We start from the raw sequence: 16,421 nt of genomic DNA on the forward strand, positions 1-16,421 counted from the left end.
TTAGCTGCTTATAGAACATTTCTGGTTGACATGTCTTAAGATACCTGAAATTTAGCATGTCCAAAGAGAACTGATTTTTTTTTAACACTTTTTTAATTGATGTCATAATAGTTTATAACATTGTGGGCTTCCAGTTGTACATTATTATTTGTCAGTCACCATATAAATGCACCCCTTCACCCCTTGTGCCCACCTCCCAACTCCCTTTCCTCTGGTAACCAAAGAGAACTGATTTTTAACCTCTCCCTTCTGCTCACATTTAATCAATCACTTAGTCCTCTTAATTCTTCCTCCTAGATGTCTCAAAACAATCAGGTTTTTCTCTCTAAGTGTCTTCCCCAGTACAGGCCATCCCTTGACTCTTCTAGAGTACTTCAGCAGCTTTCTGATTAGCCTGTGTGTTTCCGGTTTCAGCCGTTCTCCATGTTGCAGCCAGAGTGATCTTCTGATTATACAATCTAATGATACTACCATCTTTCTTAAACTCCATTGTCTCCTGGGTGTTAGTCAAGACTCTTGATGGTGGATAACAGAAACTCACCTTACACTAGGTTTGGCAAAGAGGGGAATCATTGAAAGGTTATGTAAATGCAGAAAGAATTGGAGTGTAGCTGGGCCTCAGAGGCATGTAGAACCAGGATTTAAAACACTGCCAATACTTTCTTCACCTCCGTTTTTCTCCTTCTCTCTGTGGACTGGCTTCTTTCTCTTCTCACTGCATAGTGATTTGTGGACTGAAGAGACAGCACCAAAGTTTGTACTTTATGCATTTACTCACAGTTTATAAACATCGTGTGGTAATTGGAATTTGAACTGTGCTGTTAGAGGGCCGGTGTTTCACAAAATTATGGCAACTGAAATTTGTGCATATCAGAACTGTGCAATATGACGACTGCCTGTGAGACACCTTAACATGACTTTGTATGACACTACATCATATGGCTTCTGCTTGTTTTTTTAGATTCCTCTCAAGGCCACTTCTTCCTTGGAACTATGCTCAGATCTTGGCCCAGGTAGTTCTCTCAAGTTTGAATTCCCCTGCCTCTTCCAGAGTCCCTCATTCCTCTACTGTATCCTCTTCTGTTGGTTTTCTCCTACCCACGTTTTGTTTTTGCACAGACATTGCTTTCTGTGAAAAAAGCTTTTCTGTCCTTTCGAGTTTGGGTTGTGTATTCTGCTTAAGGTGTTCTCATATCATGCGTACTTTCTCTGTCATAATATAGAACACATGATAACACTGTATTGGCCTCATTTACTTACCTGTTACACCTGCCAGACTGTATTTTCCATGTAAATAGAGACCATGGCAGTGCTGCTCCCTACTGTATCCCCCTCATCTCGTACTGTGTAGCACAAAATAGGCCCTCAGTAAAATTTTTTTTTGGTTTAATGAAAAATAATCAGAATTTTGGTGGGGTATGAATACTACAATATCATTAGAAGGTATTCTGGAAGAATGTAGTATAGGGTAGTTAAACATAGCAACTTAGGTTCCAAATTATGAAATATTGAAAATTTATACTCCCTTTTACTTGAAATGAAATGTGCATTTGATAGCATACATTCTGTGATTTCTTTAGTTAATAAATACATTACAGAAAATCATGATTGGAGAAATTGCTTCAGTCTGATATGGTAATAAATACTTGTTAAATCAATGAAGGGACAACTTAGTGTTATACGTTTTTTGGTTCTAATAATTATTTTTATTTATTTCTAAGGTATCTTCATGTTTTAATGATCTTCTGGTCATTTGTTGCTGGAGCTGTCACATTCTACTGCTCATTAGGACCCGATTCTCTCTTACCAAATATATTCTTCACAATAAAATATAAACCCAAGGTAAAATTTGTGTTCTTATTTTTAAAAGAGTCAATATGTATGACTCTATGCTGTTTTATTATTATGTTTTAATAATCAATATTATGTTTATTTATTATAGACACATATAATAAATTATTAGAATTCATTATGTTTTTATTATTATTGAAAGCATGTTAAAACAGTGATTTTTTAAAAATCCATCTGCTATTATTTAATAATGGAAGACAGAACATTTTTGAAGTGAAATTTACGTGTGTGTGTGTATATATATATATATATATATATATTTTTTTTTTTGTGAGGAAGATCAGCCCTGTGCTAACTTCTGCCAATCCTCCTCTTTTTTTGCTGAGGAAGACTGGCCCTGGGCTAACCTCCGTGCCCGTCTTCCTCCGCTTTATATGGGATGCCACCACAGCATGGCTTGACAAGCGGTGCGTCGGTTCGTGCCCAGGATCTGAACTGGCGAACCCCGGGCCGCCAGCGGGTTGCGCGCACTTAACCACTTGCGCCACCGGGCCAGCCCCACGTGTGTATATTTTTAAGGTATACACTTCTCCTAGGAGGAGCTATAAAAAGAAAATACAAAATTCTTAGAAAGTTGGGATCCACAATTTTAGAGTGTCCTCTATGTATTAACTATGAGGACAATAAATTAAAATGGAGGTTCCCAAAGTTGTCTGTACGGTAGAATCACCTGGGAAATCTTTAAAACTACAAATTTCCTGGGCCCTGTCACCAGATTTTGATTGAATAGTTCTGGGTTAGGGCCTTGTAATCAGTACTTGTTAAAAGCTTTCCAGGTGATTCTGAGGGACAGACACAATTAGGGAAATCTGGGTTAAATTATCTAACCCTGTTAATTTCCTAAATGTTTATTTGTTCTATAGAAACAAACAGAGAAATAATTCGGCAGTTGGCTTAACCAAATAATTTATATTTGTGAAATTTGATAAAGGTGGTAGTGTATGGAATCTGTCTCTGGCAGGCCAAGTCCCTAGTGTGTAGATCAGGATTTAGTGGGATATCTGGAATTCATACTTGATAATTCTTCAAGTTGGTACTGTCCCTCGTTTGTTGGTTTGTTATTATTTCTACTCAGAGGGAAAATAGCTGAAAGTGGTGCCCCTTATTTGGTCAGGAACCTTACTAGTTATCACATATTCTCTGTCATTGAATTCAAGGTTTTGGAGAAATAGAAAATAGTTTTTTTCTTATACTTTTGCAGTAGAGTATCATTTTCAAATATAGATTGGAATTTTTTTATAAGTGAACATAACAATTGACTTTAATTTTAATTTTGGAAATTTGACTTAGGTTTTGTAAAACATTTCATCAGGTATTTTTCCTCCATTAGTCGACAGTTTAGTAAACAGTATTTATTACAAAGAATGGTATCTGTTAAAGCAGACAATAATAATAAAAAAAAGTCCTCTGAATTAATACATTGATTAACAAGCTTTTGAAAAGTTGATTCTCTTTAGTATAGATACCTAAAGACAAATCTCCCCCCCATTTCCCTTTTTTTAGCAATTAGGACTTCAAGAATTATTTCCTCAAGGTCGTAGCTGTGCTGTTTGTGGTAAAGTGAAATGTAAACGACATAGGTAAGTTAAACATTTTTTATTTTTTCATCCCTCTAATTACCTTTTAGATTTCAAGCAATTTAATTGTATGATTTCCTTTAGGCCTGCCTTGGTACTTGAAAACTACCAGCCATGGCTAGACCTTAAAATTTCTTCCAAGGTTGATGCATCTCTGTCAGAGGTAACTGATTTAATTAGTATTGTCAAATATATCCGAGCAGAAAATATTAAATACCTATGGAAAATTTAATCATGGAGCACCTTAATATATGCCAGCTAATCAGTTCTTGGCTAGGTAGTTGATTATTATGAAATATGCAACTTAAATGGTAGGCTAGAAATGTTTTTAGACCTCCACGTCTAATTTAAATGGATATTTTAGCCAAAGAAAGCACTGTTTTACCGAATTATTGCTTAACTCTTATAAAAATAGTCATTTTTATGATAAGGCTGTTGGAAATAATCATTTTGTGATTTCAAAAGGAGACCTGAGCTACAAGGAGCAAATGTATATCTCACTCCAGTTTTGACACTAAGTGAAAGGTAGAGCAGAGAATGGGATACTTTTTACTCTTTCTGCATAATGTAGGAACTGTAAGCATGTTCTCTTATCTTTGCTCCAGTCATATTTTATATGTACCTTTTTGGTAACATATCATATGTTTTAGTTATTTCTTTTAGAGACTTGTCTTCTCCAGTGATCTGAGAAAGCAGTCAGTGCTTGAATGGGGTCTCATTTGTTCCCAGCAAGTGTAGGGCCAGACACATTGTTGGTAGTTGATAGACAAGTCCTGAATTAGTTGAGGAATAGCATTAGACATCTGAACCCTGCCTAATTGTCTTTTTTCTTAGTTTGTATCCTTCTTTGGTTAAAAGTATGCTGCATAAATGCCAAACTCTTGGCATTTTTCTTTTTCATTTTTTTCTGTAAGGCCTTTTTCATCCTCAGGATTCCCTGATTTAAGACTGTGCTGTCCAATATGGTAGCCACTAGCCACATGTGGCCATTAATAAACACTTGAAATGTGCTAGTCCAAATTGACATGGGCTGTATATGTAAAATATGTACTGGATTTTGAAGACTTAGCAAGTAAAAAGAAATGTAAAATATCCTATTATATATTTTATATTGATTACATGTTGAAATGATAATATTTTAGATACATTGGATTGGGCTGGCCCCGTGGCTTAGTGGTTAAGTGTGCGCGCTCTGCTTCTGGCGGCCCAGGTTTGAAACCCAGGCGCACACCGACGCACCGCTTCTCTGGCCATGCTGAGGCTGCATCCCACATACAGCAACTAGAAGGATGTGCAACTATGACATACAACTATCTACTGGGGCTTTGGGGAAAAAAAGGAGGAGGATTGGCAATAGATGTTAGCTCAGAGCCAGTCTTGCTCAGCAAAAAGAGGAGGATTGTCATGGATGTTAGCTCAGGGCTGATCTTCCTCACACACACACACACACACACAAAAAGATATATTGGATTAAATAAATATATCATAAAATTAATTTCACTCGTTTCTTTTTACTTTTAAAAAAATGTAGCTATGAAAATTTAAAATTACATTTGTGGCTCACATTATATTTCTATTGGAGGATGCTCATTTGAGGTCTGTTGAAGACAAGACCTCTAGCAAGATTTTTTTTGTCTTTGATTTTTTTTTAAATAATTTTATTTATTTATTTATTTTCCCCCCAAAGCCCCAGTAGATAGTTGTACGTCATAGCTGCACATCCTTCTAGTTGCTGTATGTGGGACGCGGCCTCAGCATGGCCGGAGAAGTGGTGCGTCGGTGCGCGCCCTGGATCCGAACCCGGGCCGCCAGCAGCGGAGCTCGCGCACTTAACCGCTAAGCCACGGGGCTGGCCTGTCTTTGATTCTTCATTCATTTTTTTAAAAAAATGAAAGAACTCAATGTAAAGCTCTTGTTCTAGTGCCTGGCACATGTTGGTGTTCAATAAATATTAGCTCCAACATTTAAAAACATTTTTTGAGATCTTGCTATAGGCAGGAACTGGATAAAAAAGAGAAATAGATATGATTCCTTTCTTCTAGGAACGTCAGTCTAGGAGGGGAGGTAGACATATAAACAGGTAATTACAATATAATGTAATGCAGGCAATAATGGAAGAAGCGTACAAGGTGTATTATTCATGCAGAGGAAGAGGTGCTCAGCTGTTGAGAGTGGCATTCAGGAAGTATGACTACAAGTTTGCCATACTGATAGTGTGGGAAAGGTATTTCAGGGTTTGAAAAGACCTTCTGGAAGGAAAAAGAAGCTTTGAAACAAGGTGGAGCTTGTTTACCCTTTACCCTTCTCTAAGCTGAAGGGTAAAATGTGAGGGATGATGTGGGCAATGAAGAGACAACGGTATTCTAGTAGCTAATAGTTATGGATCACTTACTTATATTGGGTACTGTGCTAATCACTGTACTTGCATTATTTCATGTAATCATACAACCTGTGAAGTAGGTGCTATTATTGATGATTTTACCAAAACTGGGGTTTAGAGAGTTTTAATAATTTTCTCAAGTTTCATAGGTGGTTGGTAGCAGAACTCAGTCTAAAACCCAGGTCTGGCTTAGTTCTTAACCAGTTTTTATATGGCTCTGTAGAAATCAGATCGTCAAAAGATTTAAAGAATTATGCTGAAGGAGTTTAATTGATCATGGAAGTCAGTGATTTTCAAATTGGGTCTGTAATTAGAGTTTTCAGATGTGACTCACAGGATGCAGTGGGAGATGAAAAGGAATAAACGGTTGCAGCTGCTGGCATGCAACTTTCTCCCGCCCCTTCAAAATCAGTGCAGCTCCCCTTTCTTACTTTGATATATTGTGGTTTGATATATTGAAGGTTTCATGCAAGGGAATGATGTGGTCAAATAGATGTTTTAGATCACTTTGGCAACTCTGTGGTTCTTGGTAATATTGTATATTACTTAGTAGTACAGTTTATTTTCCCAGAATTAGTTAATTAATTTGATTTTTCTTTAAAAAATAATTTTTATGCAGGTTCTTGAATTAGTGTTGGAAAACTTTGTTTATCCGTGGTACAGGTATGTTCTTTCTATAAGACCTTTTTTCTTTAGTATAGAGAATACCATAAAGTTAAGCATGCTAATGACGTTTTTTTCAGTGTAGGCCAGGATTTCTAAACTTTATCGCTCTTGACATTTTCTTTTAGGCCAAGTAATTCTTTGTTGTGGGGGGGCTGTACTGTACGTTTTAGAATATTTAGCAGCACCCCTGGTCTTTTCCCACTAGATGCTGGTAGCACACTCTCCTCCCCCTAGTTGTGACTACCAAAAATGTCCTCAGAGGTTGCCAAATGTTACCTGGGAGGCATAATTGGCCCCAGTTAAGAAACATTGATGTAGGTAATCAATTAACAGTTTAGTGATAGCAAAGAGGAAAAAAACCTAGGCTGCTTTTTGAAAGAAAAGTAACTTACAGAATTTCTCATTACTCCTAAATGTAGTGATTTAATATTTTGTATGCCCTTTTTGCATTTGAAATAATTGTACATTTAGAGGAAAAATTTATACCCAGATGTTTCACTGATTGAAAGGTAATTTCAGTAGAATTTTTCTTGAATATTAATATGTTTTTTTCCCAAGTAACTTTGTTTTTGGTATCTGCGGTGGATGCGTTAAGTGACCTATGCTTTGCAGGATGTAGAAAATACTCTAGATCTGAAAAAAAAATCTAGTTTGAGAATCAGAAATCCAAGTTATATCATTTAATAAATACATGTTTTCTTACATAGCATCATGTATTTAGTTATATTTTTGAACACTTAACACCTATCTGACTTACAGATGTAGTATTTAATGACATTTACCCTAATTTTATATTGATTCAATATATTTTGAATTTTCTAATTAAAAAATACTGGTAGTTAAGCTGATCTGTAGTGTATTAAAACAAATGTAATATCCAGTTTATAGTATGTCATTTTCCTGAAAATCCAAATAAATTAACTTTTTATGTTGGATTCTGTCTTAAATATGGGGCATTTGCCATTTAAGTAAAGCTGATATATAAAGTGAGGCCTTTCATAAAATGAATACTGTTGTAAAGACTCCCCCACCCCCACCCCACATTACGACTCTTCAGATGTAAAATCTGGCTGTATTTCTGAATGTTAAAGTACGTATTTTCTCTGAAGTATAGCTGTTGATCCTGTAATATCTCCTTCCCTGGGTTAATAGTGGGAAGCATGGATGATACAATTATCTTCCTTATTCTACCAAAGGACTTAACAGCACCATCTTCAAGTTCAGGATATCACCATTATACATACCTTTCTCTCTTGCTTTGATTGGGGAAGTGTCCTAATTCTTCTAGGGACTGCAAGACTTCAGGAAAATGAAAAGTAGCTCTTGAGAAGAATGTTGTCAAAATTTCTGTTTAAAAATGTTTGAGTTTAAGTTTATTTTCTTTTACAAATAGAATACACGTTTCTTTTTTACTTTTAGAATTAATTTAGGGACCGGCCTGGTGGCGCAAGTGGTTAAGTGCACGTGCTCCGCTTTGGCAGCCTGGGGTTCACAGGTTCGGATCCTGGGTGGGTGCCGACGCACTGCTTGTCAAGCCGTGCTGTGGTGGTGTCCCGTATAAAGTAGAGGAAGATGGTCACGGATGTTAGCTCAGGGCCAATCTACCTCAGCAAAAAAAAAAAAAAAAAAAAGAAGAGGATTGGCATCGGATTTTAGCTCAGGGCTGATCTTCCTCACACACACACACACACACACAAAAAGAATTGATTTAATTATTCATCTATAAATATTTTAAACTGATTTAAAATTTTGTATTAATTTAATTATGTTGCTTTTCCCAGATTATTCTTTGTTTTGTTTCTTAGAAATTTCTTTGATGATGCTTAGAAAATGATCTTAGTATTGTAAAAATATGACTGCATACATGGGGAAGTCTATAGGGAAATATATACTACAATTTAGTTAATAGTGATTATATCTTGGTACTAAAATTGTGGGAGAGATTTATTTTCTTATTTATACATGTCTGTGTATGATTCTATAATGTAATGCATGATTTGTTAAAAATGAAAAGAAAAATAGCATAAATAAATGGAAAAAAGGGGAAATTCTGGATTTCCCTTGGTTTCTGGAAGATGAAGCTGTGTATTTCTCTGAACTTCTAAATGCTTGCTTTTCTCCTCACTTGAAGGGATGTAACAGATGATGAGTCCTTTGTTGATGAACTGAGAATTACCTTACGGTTTTTTGCATCTGTCTTAATTCGAAGGATTCACAAGGTATATATTTATAAGAGAAATTTGGAAATTTGAGGCTTTATCGTTACTCAAGAGATTCTTTAAAATCTTATTTTCACCTTATTATATACTGTGTGTATTTGTTTTTTCCTTCACTTTTCATTTTTTAGATTAAAAGACGAACGGGTCACTTTTGATTCATTGTTCAGTTTTACTTTCTTTAATTTAATGCTTGGATATCTTGGTTTGTGACAATTAGGAATAAAAAGGCAACTATAGGAAAAAATGTCCTATTCTAGATAGATGAATTTACTGAGTAAATGGTAATGATTATGATCTACTTAAAAAAAATTTTTTTTAAGCCATGTTTTGTGTACATTTGAATCTTTGCCTATCTATACTTGCAGTGTGTTGGCTATAGACACATACTTGTCTATTGCCTTGTCAATGCAGTAAAATTGAACATATTGACAATAAATTGGTATATAATATCTCTGCCATTAGTAAATAAAATAAAAATAAATCTTAGTAAATGTTTCTTTACCTATTCAAGAAATGAACAATACAATCAACCACTGTAGAAAAGATATGCAAAAAATATGAATAAGTAGTTCACACAAGGAAAATATAAAATGACCAATGAATACTTGAAAATTATGTTCTTTCACATCAAATATATACAGTTTTTTGATGAGATGCAATTCTTTTGCTTATCAGATTGGGAAAGATGAAAAAAAGAATGATAATATCTATTAATGGTTATTGTGGGGAAATAGGCAAAGCAAGTACAAATCCAAATTGGTATAACTTTTACACTGGAAGGCAGTTTGGTAATATTTATTAACAGACTTAAAAACGTCTCTACTCCCAAATTTAATTCCATTTTCTTGTAATATATTTTAAAGAAATAATCAGAAATGTATGTTCAAAGATTCATTGCAGTATAATTTATAATAAGGAAAACTGAAAAGAAAAGCTGAGGGGTCGGCCTGGTGGTGTAGTGGTTAAGATGGTGCGCTCCACTTCGGTGGCCTGGGGTTCCCAGGTTCAGATCTCAGGCGCGAACCGACGCACTGCTTGTCAAGCCATGCTGTGGCAGCATCCCATATAAAGTAGAGGAAGATGGGCACGGGTGTTAGCCCGGGGCCAGTCTTTCTCAGCAAAAAGAGGAGGATTGGCATTGGATGTTAGCTCAGGGCTAATCTTCCTCAAAAAAAAAAAAAAAAAGAAAAGCTGATGTCTAGTGATAGGATTGTTGGTTGATTAAATGTAATACATGCTAACTACAGAATCCTATGTAGCCAAGAAAAGTCATTTTGTAGAATAGTAGTTATTTACATGGGAAATTATTTATCTTACATAGTTAAGTGGAAGAGGCTGGAAAATAATATATGTGGTATTTTTCCACTTTGAAAACAAAGCTCACATATTAAAGCTTGTTAATATGTATATTAAGGACATATATTTTTATCACTGTTAACTCTTATTACAGTGGGAGGTTGATGCTGGTTTTTGGTTCTTTGCATGCATTTCTTTCTGTTCACCATGTGTTGTTTGCATTGAGCATTTTCATTTTTGTAAATAGAAAAAAGTTGATAAATGTTAACCATATTGTTTAAAAAAAAGTTCTGAGGCATTATCTCATAGTAGACTTTTAAGTGGAATAAAAGATTTAGTAAGAAATATCAATTGTTTGATGATAAACTATTAAATTACAACTTAGCATAAGAAAATTAAAATAATTGACCAAATAGCTGACTCATTACAGTGAATTCATCTATAGGTATTAGTTAATACCTATGCTATCTATGTTAGGCTTTGAAATAGGCTAGTGGATTTTAAAATTATAGTACCTTATACTTGGAGTGTGCTATATATATATTTTTTGTTGTTAGCAGCTTTATTGAGATATACTTTACATACCATACAATTCACCTATTTAAAGTATACTATTCAGTGGTTTTTAGCATATTCTCAGAGTTGTGCAGCCATCACCACAATCAATTTTAGAACATTTTTATTATCCAAAATGAGACCTCATATTCTTCAGCCATAAACCCCTGTTCTCCCATCCCTTTAGACCTAGCCAACCACCAGTCTACTTTCTGTCTCCATAGATTTGTCTATTCTGGACATTTCATATAAATGGAATCATATAATATGTAGCATTTTGTGACTGGTTACTTAGCATAATGTTTACAAGTTTCATCCATGTTGTCATATTTTAGCATGTATCAGTACATTCTTTTTTATGTCTGAATAATATTCCATTATATGGATATGCCACATTTTGTTTATCCATCCATCAGTTGACAGACATTTGAATTGGTTTTCACTTTATGGCTATTATGAATAATACTGCTATAGCATTTGTGTACAAGTTTTTTTGGGGGGATATATGTTTTCATTTCTCTTGGGTATATACCTCGGAGTGTAATTACTGGGTCAAATGGTAACTCTGTGTTTACCCTTTTGGGGAACTACCAGACTGTTTTCCAAAGTGACTGCACCATTTTGCATTCCTACCAGCAGTGTATGAGGGTTCTGATTTCTCTACATCCTTGCCAGAACTAGTTGTTATCTCACTTTTTGATTCTAACCATGCAATAGGTGTGAAATGGTATCTCATTGTGGCTTTGATTTGCATTTCTCTGATGACTAATGATTTTGAATATCTTTTCATGTGCTTATTGGCCATTTGTATATCTTTCTTTTTTTTTTTGGAGAAATGTCTGTTTAAATCCTTTACCCATTTTTTAACTGGGTTATTTGTCTTTTTGTTGTTGAGTTACAAGAGTTCGTTATATATTCTGGATACAAGTCCATTATCAGATATATAATTTACAAATATTTTCTTCCATTTTCTGGATTGTTGTGCTGTATATTCTTTCCTTACATTTTATCTGCATCATTATCGTAGGAGATAAATGAGTCATTGTCATAACCATTTTATAAAAAATTAGTAACTTTGGCAAAGTGTCAGAGGTAGTTAATGGGCAAAGGATTAGGCCTGGGTCATCTTATTTCTAGTACAGTGTTCTATCCTTGTTACCATTGCCTGGATAATGTAAATTGGCAGTTTGGGGATAGTGAAAACAAAGAGTCATTTAAGGTCCACAGTGTTTTTTTTTTTTAAATCAGAGTTTAGTGACAAACCCATTATTTTAACATTTTGATTCTGACCTGAAGTCTGTAAAATGGAACTTACAAATGAAAATTTTCATGAGTATTCAGAGAAGATTTTTTAATGTTTGAAAACTAAAACATATTGTTTATTTGATAAATATGAGAGTAATTTATAATCATCAAGTACCAAGAGGCCAGAGATAAATGGAGAGTAATGTTATTTTGTAACACATACTACTAGCAAAAATATCCCCTCTTATTGAACATGTTTGATCTTATACAGTCAAAAGATATCTGTAAACTGCTCTGGTTTTACTAGTAAATCACTAAAAATTGGGGGCTTATGATCCATCACACTTAGATTTATCAGCCTGTGATTTTTTTTCTCTTAATATGGAATTTAAAAAGAATAGAAAAGTTAACACAGAACTTAACCCTATTATGATGCAATTTTCTTATGCTTTTGATAAGGGAAAACATAATGTGTTGATTTTAGTGGTGGAAGATAAGCCTGTTGAAGTCCAATAAACATGCTTTTTGGTGATTTATTTTATTTGCCATTTATTTTCAGTTTTATTTTTTCTCTCTTTTATGTGTGTACATATAAGCCCTCAACCCTCTCTCATTAACCTACGATTGTCACTACAGTTTCCAGCCTTTAAGTTGAAAAATATCTGTGGGGAATGATGAACTTAATATTATTCCAAAATAGAATGCTTCCATATATCTTAAAACAGGATTTGTCTTGTAAGTTGAATGAAAACGTTCATTTTCAAGTAACCTTAGTAAACACAGATTTACAGCCTCAAAGGGATGTGTTACTTGAGAATTTTTTTGAATGCATTTAAAACGAACATATTAAAGAAATAAGTCAAGAATAAAGGTATTATATGTGAGAAAAATTTAGTATTTAGGGTATGCATATTGAGATATATTTTCATTACTGTGGTAGAAAAACTGTTCAAGTTACAGTTAGTATGATCCAAGAATATAAAGTGCTTTTAAGTTATGTTTTTTGAAAGATTGCAAATAATACCTCTGATTTTTAAGATCATATGTTCCAGTATCTTAAATATAGTGTTCCTGCCATTGTAACTTAGTGGTAATTATTTTAAAAGTTTTATTTTAATGTTGAATTTTTCTAGGTGGATATTCCATCTATTATAACCAAGAAACTATTAAAAGCAGCAATGAAGCATATAGAAGTGATAGTTAAAGCCAGTCAGAAAGGTAATACAATTTTCTACTACAAAGTTTGAGTGATTTTGTTTTTATATACCAACTTTCACCTTAAATATCTAAGTATGAGTATTGGTACATTAGCTAATATATTCACAAATGCTATGAAAGTGTTCTCTTTCAACTGAAATTCTTTTCAGTAATTTGTTAACCATATAAGTGATTGTGAAAACTCAAGAATCTATGAAAACTAAAATATCGTTAGTTAATTAAGTATAATTAGATATTGATGACTCATCTTTTTTTTGAATGATAGTCTGTTGCTTTCATTGCTTCCTCTGAGGTATCTCTCACATCTCTTCCCTTTTTCCTTAACAATTTCAAGAGTTGTGACCTATTCTAGCCCATCTTATATACCGCTACCGTGTTAATTTCACAATACCACAATTCTCCTGTTACCTCCCCACTAAAAAAAAATGTAGTGACTCTGCTATAGTGTCTAAACTGTACATTTAAACACTTTCCTATCTAGTCAAATATTTTTATCTACACTGTCTTTTACTATGTATTATGCTTTAGCTAGGATGACCTATTTGCAGTTCCTTTTGTGTGTCCTGGTCTTTATACTGTCATGATTTGCACATACGTTCAGCAAATATTTTCTGATTGAATGAATGAAATTTTCATTTGGCACTTCTCTTGCTCTTAGATCAAGGTGAAATGTTCCTTTTTTTTTTTTTTGTGAGGAAGATTAGCCCTGAGCTAACATCCAATGCCAATCCTCCTCCTTTTTTCGCTGAGGAAGATTGGCCCTGGGCTAACATCTGTGCCCATCTTCCTCTATTTTGTATGGGATGCCGCCACAGCATGGCTTGACAAGCAGTGCATTGGTGCGCGCCTGGGATCCAAACCCGTGAACCCCTGGCCGCTGAAGCAGAGTATGAGCACTTAACCGCTACACCACTGGGCCGGCCCCCTGAAATGTTCCTTTTTAACAAAATTACTTCTATGCTCTGTACTTGGTTCTTTGCGAAACTGAGATTTTTCCTTGTGTTTACGTTTGATATTCTTCTTTGTCAAAGCTTTTGCAATTATGTTCTGCAGAATACTACTCTATGTAGATAAGCATGTACATAGAAGAAGTTTCATGGTCGTATTGTCTGGTAATTACTAGATATTGTATTCTCCTTCTGGAAATTCTAAGTAAGTGCCAGCATACCAAAATCTCTGAGTAGTCCTGCCGCAAACAAATAGCTTTAACTTTGTTTAAACCAGTACATCCCAAACTCATTTGAGCATGGAACCAATTTTCCCTCCCTCATAATATCAATTAATAGAATCAGAGTACATTTGGGGAAATTATGTTCTAGGTAGAGTTGAAGTTAAATCAAATTATCAGTTTATTTGTCCTTTGGTATGAATAATTCCTCAGGTGTGAGAAGCATTTCAAATTATATATTTAAAAAATTTTCTGTGTTCATCTTATTTATAATATTATAACAAGTAAAAATAGTTTTACCTTCAACATAGTTAAAAGTAGAAGAGTTTGAATATGTGTAATTTAATTGTTAAATAAAAAATTAACTTTTAAAATTATTATTCTGTCACTGGCAAAAACACGTTAGAACATAGTAACTGTTGTAGCCATTTTGTTAAGTCTACTTTACTGTCAGAAAAAAATACTGGAAAGGAGTTTTTTTCATTAGTAAATTTTACTTTTTAGAGCAGTTTTAAGTTTACAGAAAAAATTGAGCAGAGTATAGAGAGTTCCCCTATATCCCCCCTCCCCTATTATTAACATCTTGCATTAGTTGGTACCTTTGTTACAATTGATATACCAACGTTGATACATTATTATTAACTAAAGTCCACAGTTTTCATTAGGATTTATTCTTTGTGTTGTATAGTCAGTCTGTGGATTTTGACAAATGCACAATGCCATGTATCCACCATTACAATATCATACTGAATCGTTTCACCACCCTAAAAATCTGCTGTGTTTCACCTGTTTATTCCTCTTTCTTTCCTTTGTGAACCCCTGGCAACCACTGATCTTTTTACTGTCTCTACAGTTTTGCCTTTTCCAGAATGTCATATAGTTGGAATTATACTATAGCTTTTTCAGACTGGCTTCTTTCATTTAGAAATATGCATTTAAGGCTCTTTCATGTCTTTTCGTGGCTTGATAGTTCATTTCTTTTTATTTATTTTTTTTATTTAGTCATTTTTTTTGATGAGGAAGATTGGCCCTGAGCTAACATCTGTTGCCAGTCTTCCTCTTTTTTGCTGAGGAAGATTGGCCCTGAGCTAACATGTCTGCCCATCTTCCTCCATTTTATAAGTGGGTCGCTGCCACAGCATGGCATGATGAGCGGTGCATAGGTCTTCACCTGGGATTCCAACCTACAAACCCTGGGCTGCGGAAGCGGAGCGCATGAACTTAACCACATGCCACCGGGCTGGCCCCTCATTTCTTCTTATTGCTCAATTATATACCATTGTATAGACATACCACAGTTTATTTACCCATTCACCTCTTGAAGGACATCTTGGTCACTTCCAAGTTTTGGCAATCATGAATAAAACTGCCATAAACATTTGTGTGCAAGTTTTTATGTGGGAAAAGTATTTTTTAATATAGTCTTTATTTTGTTCTAAAAACAAACATTTTGAACTCAGACTGTGAGTAAGTGGAGTCATCTTTTATTTTAGTAGAATTGATTAGTTTAATAAAATCCCCAAATTATTTTCTCTCTATGAGAGTTATATATATAGACAGACCAGTTTGACTGAAATTTATTTTGAGTCTTTGCAAGAAAGGAGTTGCTAATTTGCTAGTAGTCATATAAAAAATGGTCTCAATGGCACCAACCCCTGGCCAAATGGTTAAAGTTCTGCGTGCTCTGCTTTGGCGGCCCGGGTTCATGGGTTTGGATCTCAGGCGTGGACCTACTCCACTCATCAGCCATCCTGTGGAGGCATCCCACATACAAAACAGAGGAAAGTTGTCATGGATGTTAGCTCAGGGTGAATCTTCCTTACCACAAACAAACAAAAAAATGATCCTCAATTGTAAATTATCATAAACTGCTAGATTGGATTCATTAATAACATTGTAATTAATGAAATCCATAGAATGAAAAGGCCAGAGAATTAGGAGGACTCTTATTTTATCTAAAAGTCCTGGTGTTCAAAATATTATGACAGTGAATTAGATAGACTTACTTAAAACGTTTTCAGATTTTTGATTTTTCATTTCTTTAATGCATGAATTTGTTTTCTAAATTTTTGGCCCCGCAATTGTGCATAACTCAGGAAATACTTAATCTTTTCATCTTTTCATCCATATTCATCCTTACACTCTCAGTGTTCTCTCCTTAATCTGCCTCTTGAGAAAAGAGATTATATAGATGTTTTCTGGCTTTGTAAGTACTTCCATAGCCCTTAGAAATGTTGAATATATAT

General features: G+C 34.5%; 1 protein-coding gene across 6 annotated transcripts in view; it reads left to right on the forward strand.

Moving 5' to 3' along the window:
• SNX14 (sorting nexin 14) overlaps positions 1-16,421 on the forward strand; it is a 66,461-nt gene that overhangs the window by 13,797 nt on the left and 36,243 nt on the right. For 4 of the 6 annotated variants that reach the window (XM_058566680.1, XM_058566679.1, XM_058566677.1 and 1 more), the window contains exons 2-7: positions 1,722-1,842; positions 3,355-3,431; positions 3,513-3,591; positions 6,428-6,471; positions 8,606-8,693; positions 12,923-13,007. In XM_058566680.1, coding sequence (XP_058422663.1) covers positions 1,722-1,842; positions 3,355-3,431; positions 3,513-3,591; positions 6,428-6,471; positions 8,606-8,693; positions 12,923-13,007 — 494 coding nt within the window. The remainder of the gene's footprint in view (positions 1-1,721; positions 1,843-3,354; positions 3,432-3,512; positions 3,592-6,427; positions 6,472-8,605; positions 8,694-12,922; positions 13,008-16,421) is intronic. The other 2 variants (XM_058566682.1, XM_058566683.1) reach the window with 1 other exon arrangement.

Source organism: Diceros bicornis, chromosome 23 (genome assembly GCF_020826845.1).
Source record: "Diceros bicornis minor isolate mBicDic1 chromosome 23, mDicBic1.mat.cur, whole genome shotgun sequence".
Classification (NCBI taxonomy): domain Eukaryota; kingdom Metazoa; phylum Chordata; class Mammalia; order Perissodactyla; family Rhinocerotidae; genus Diceros; species Diceros bicornis.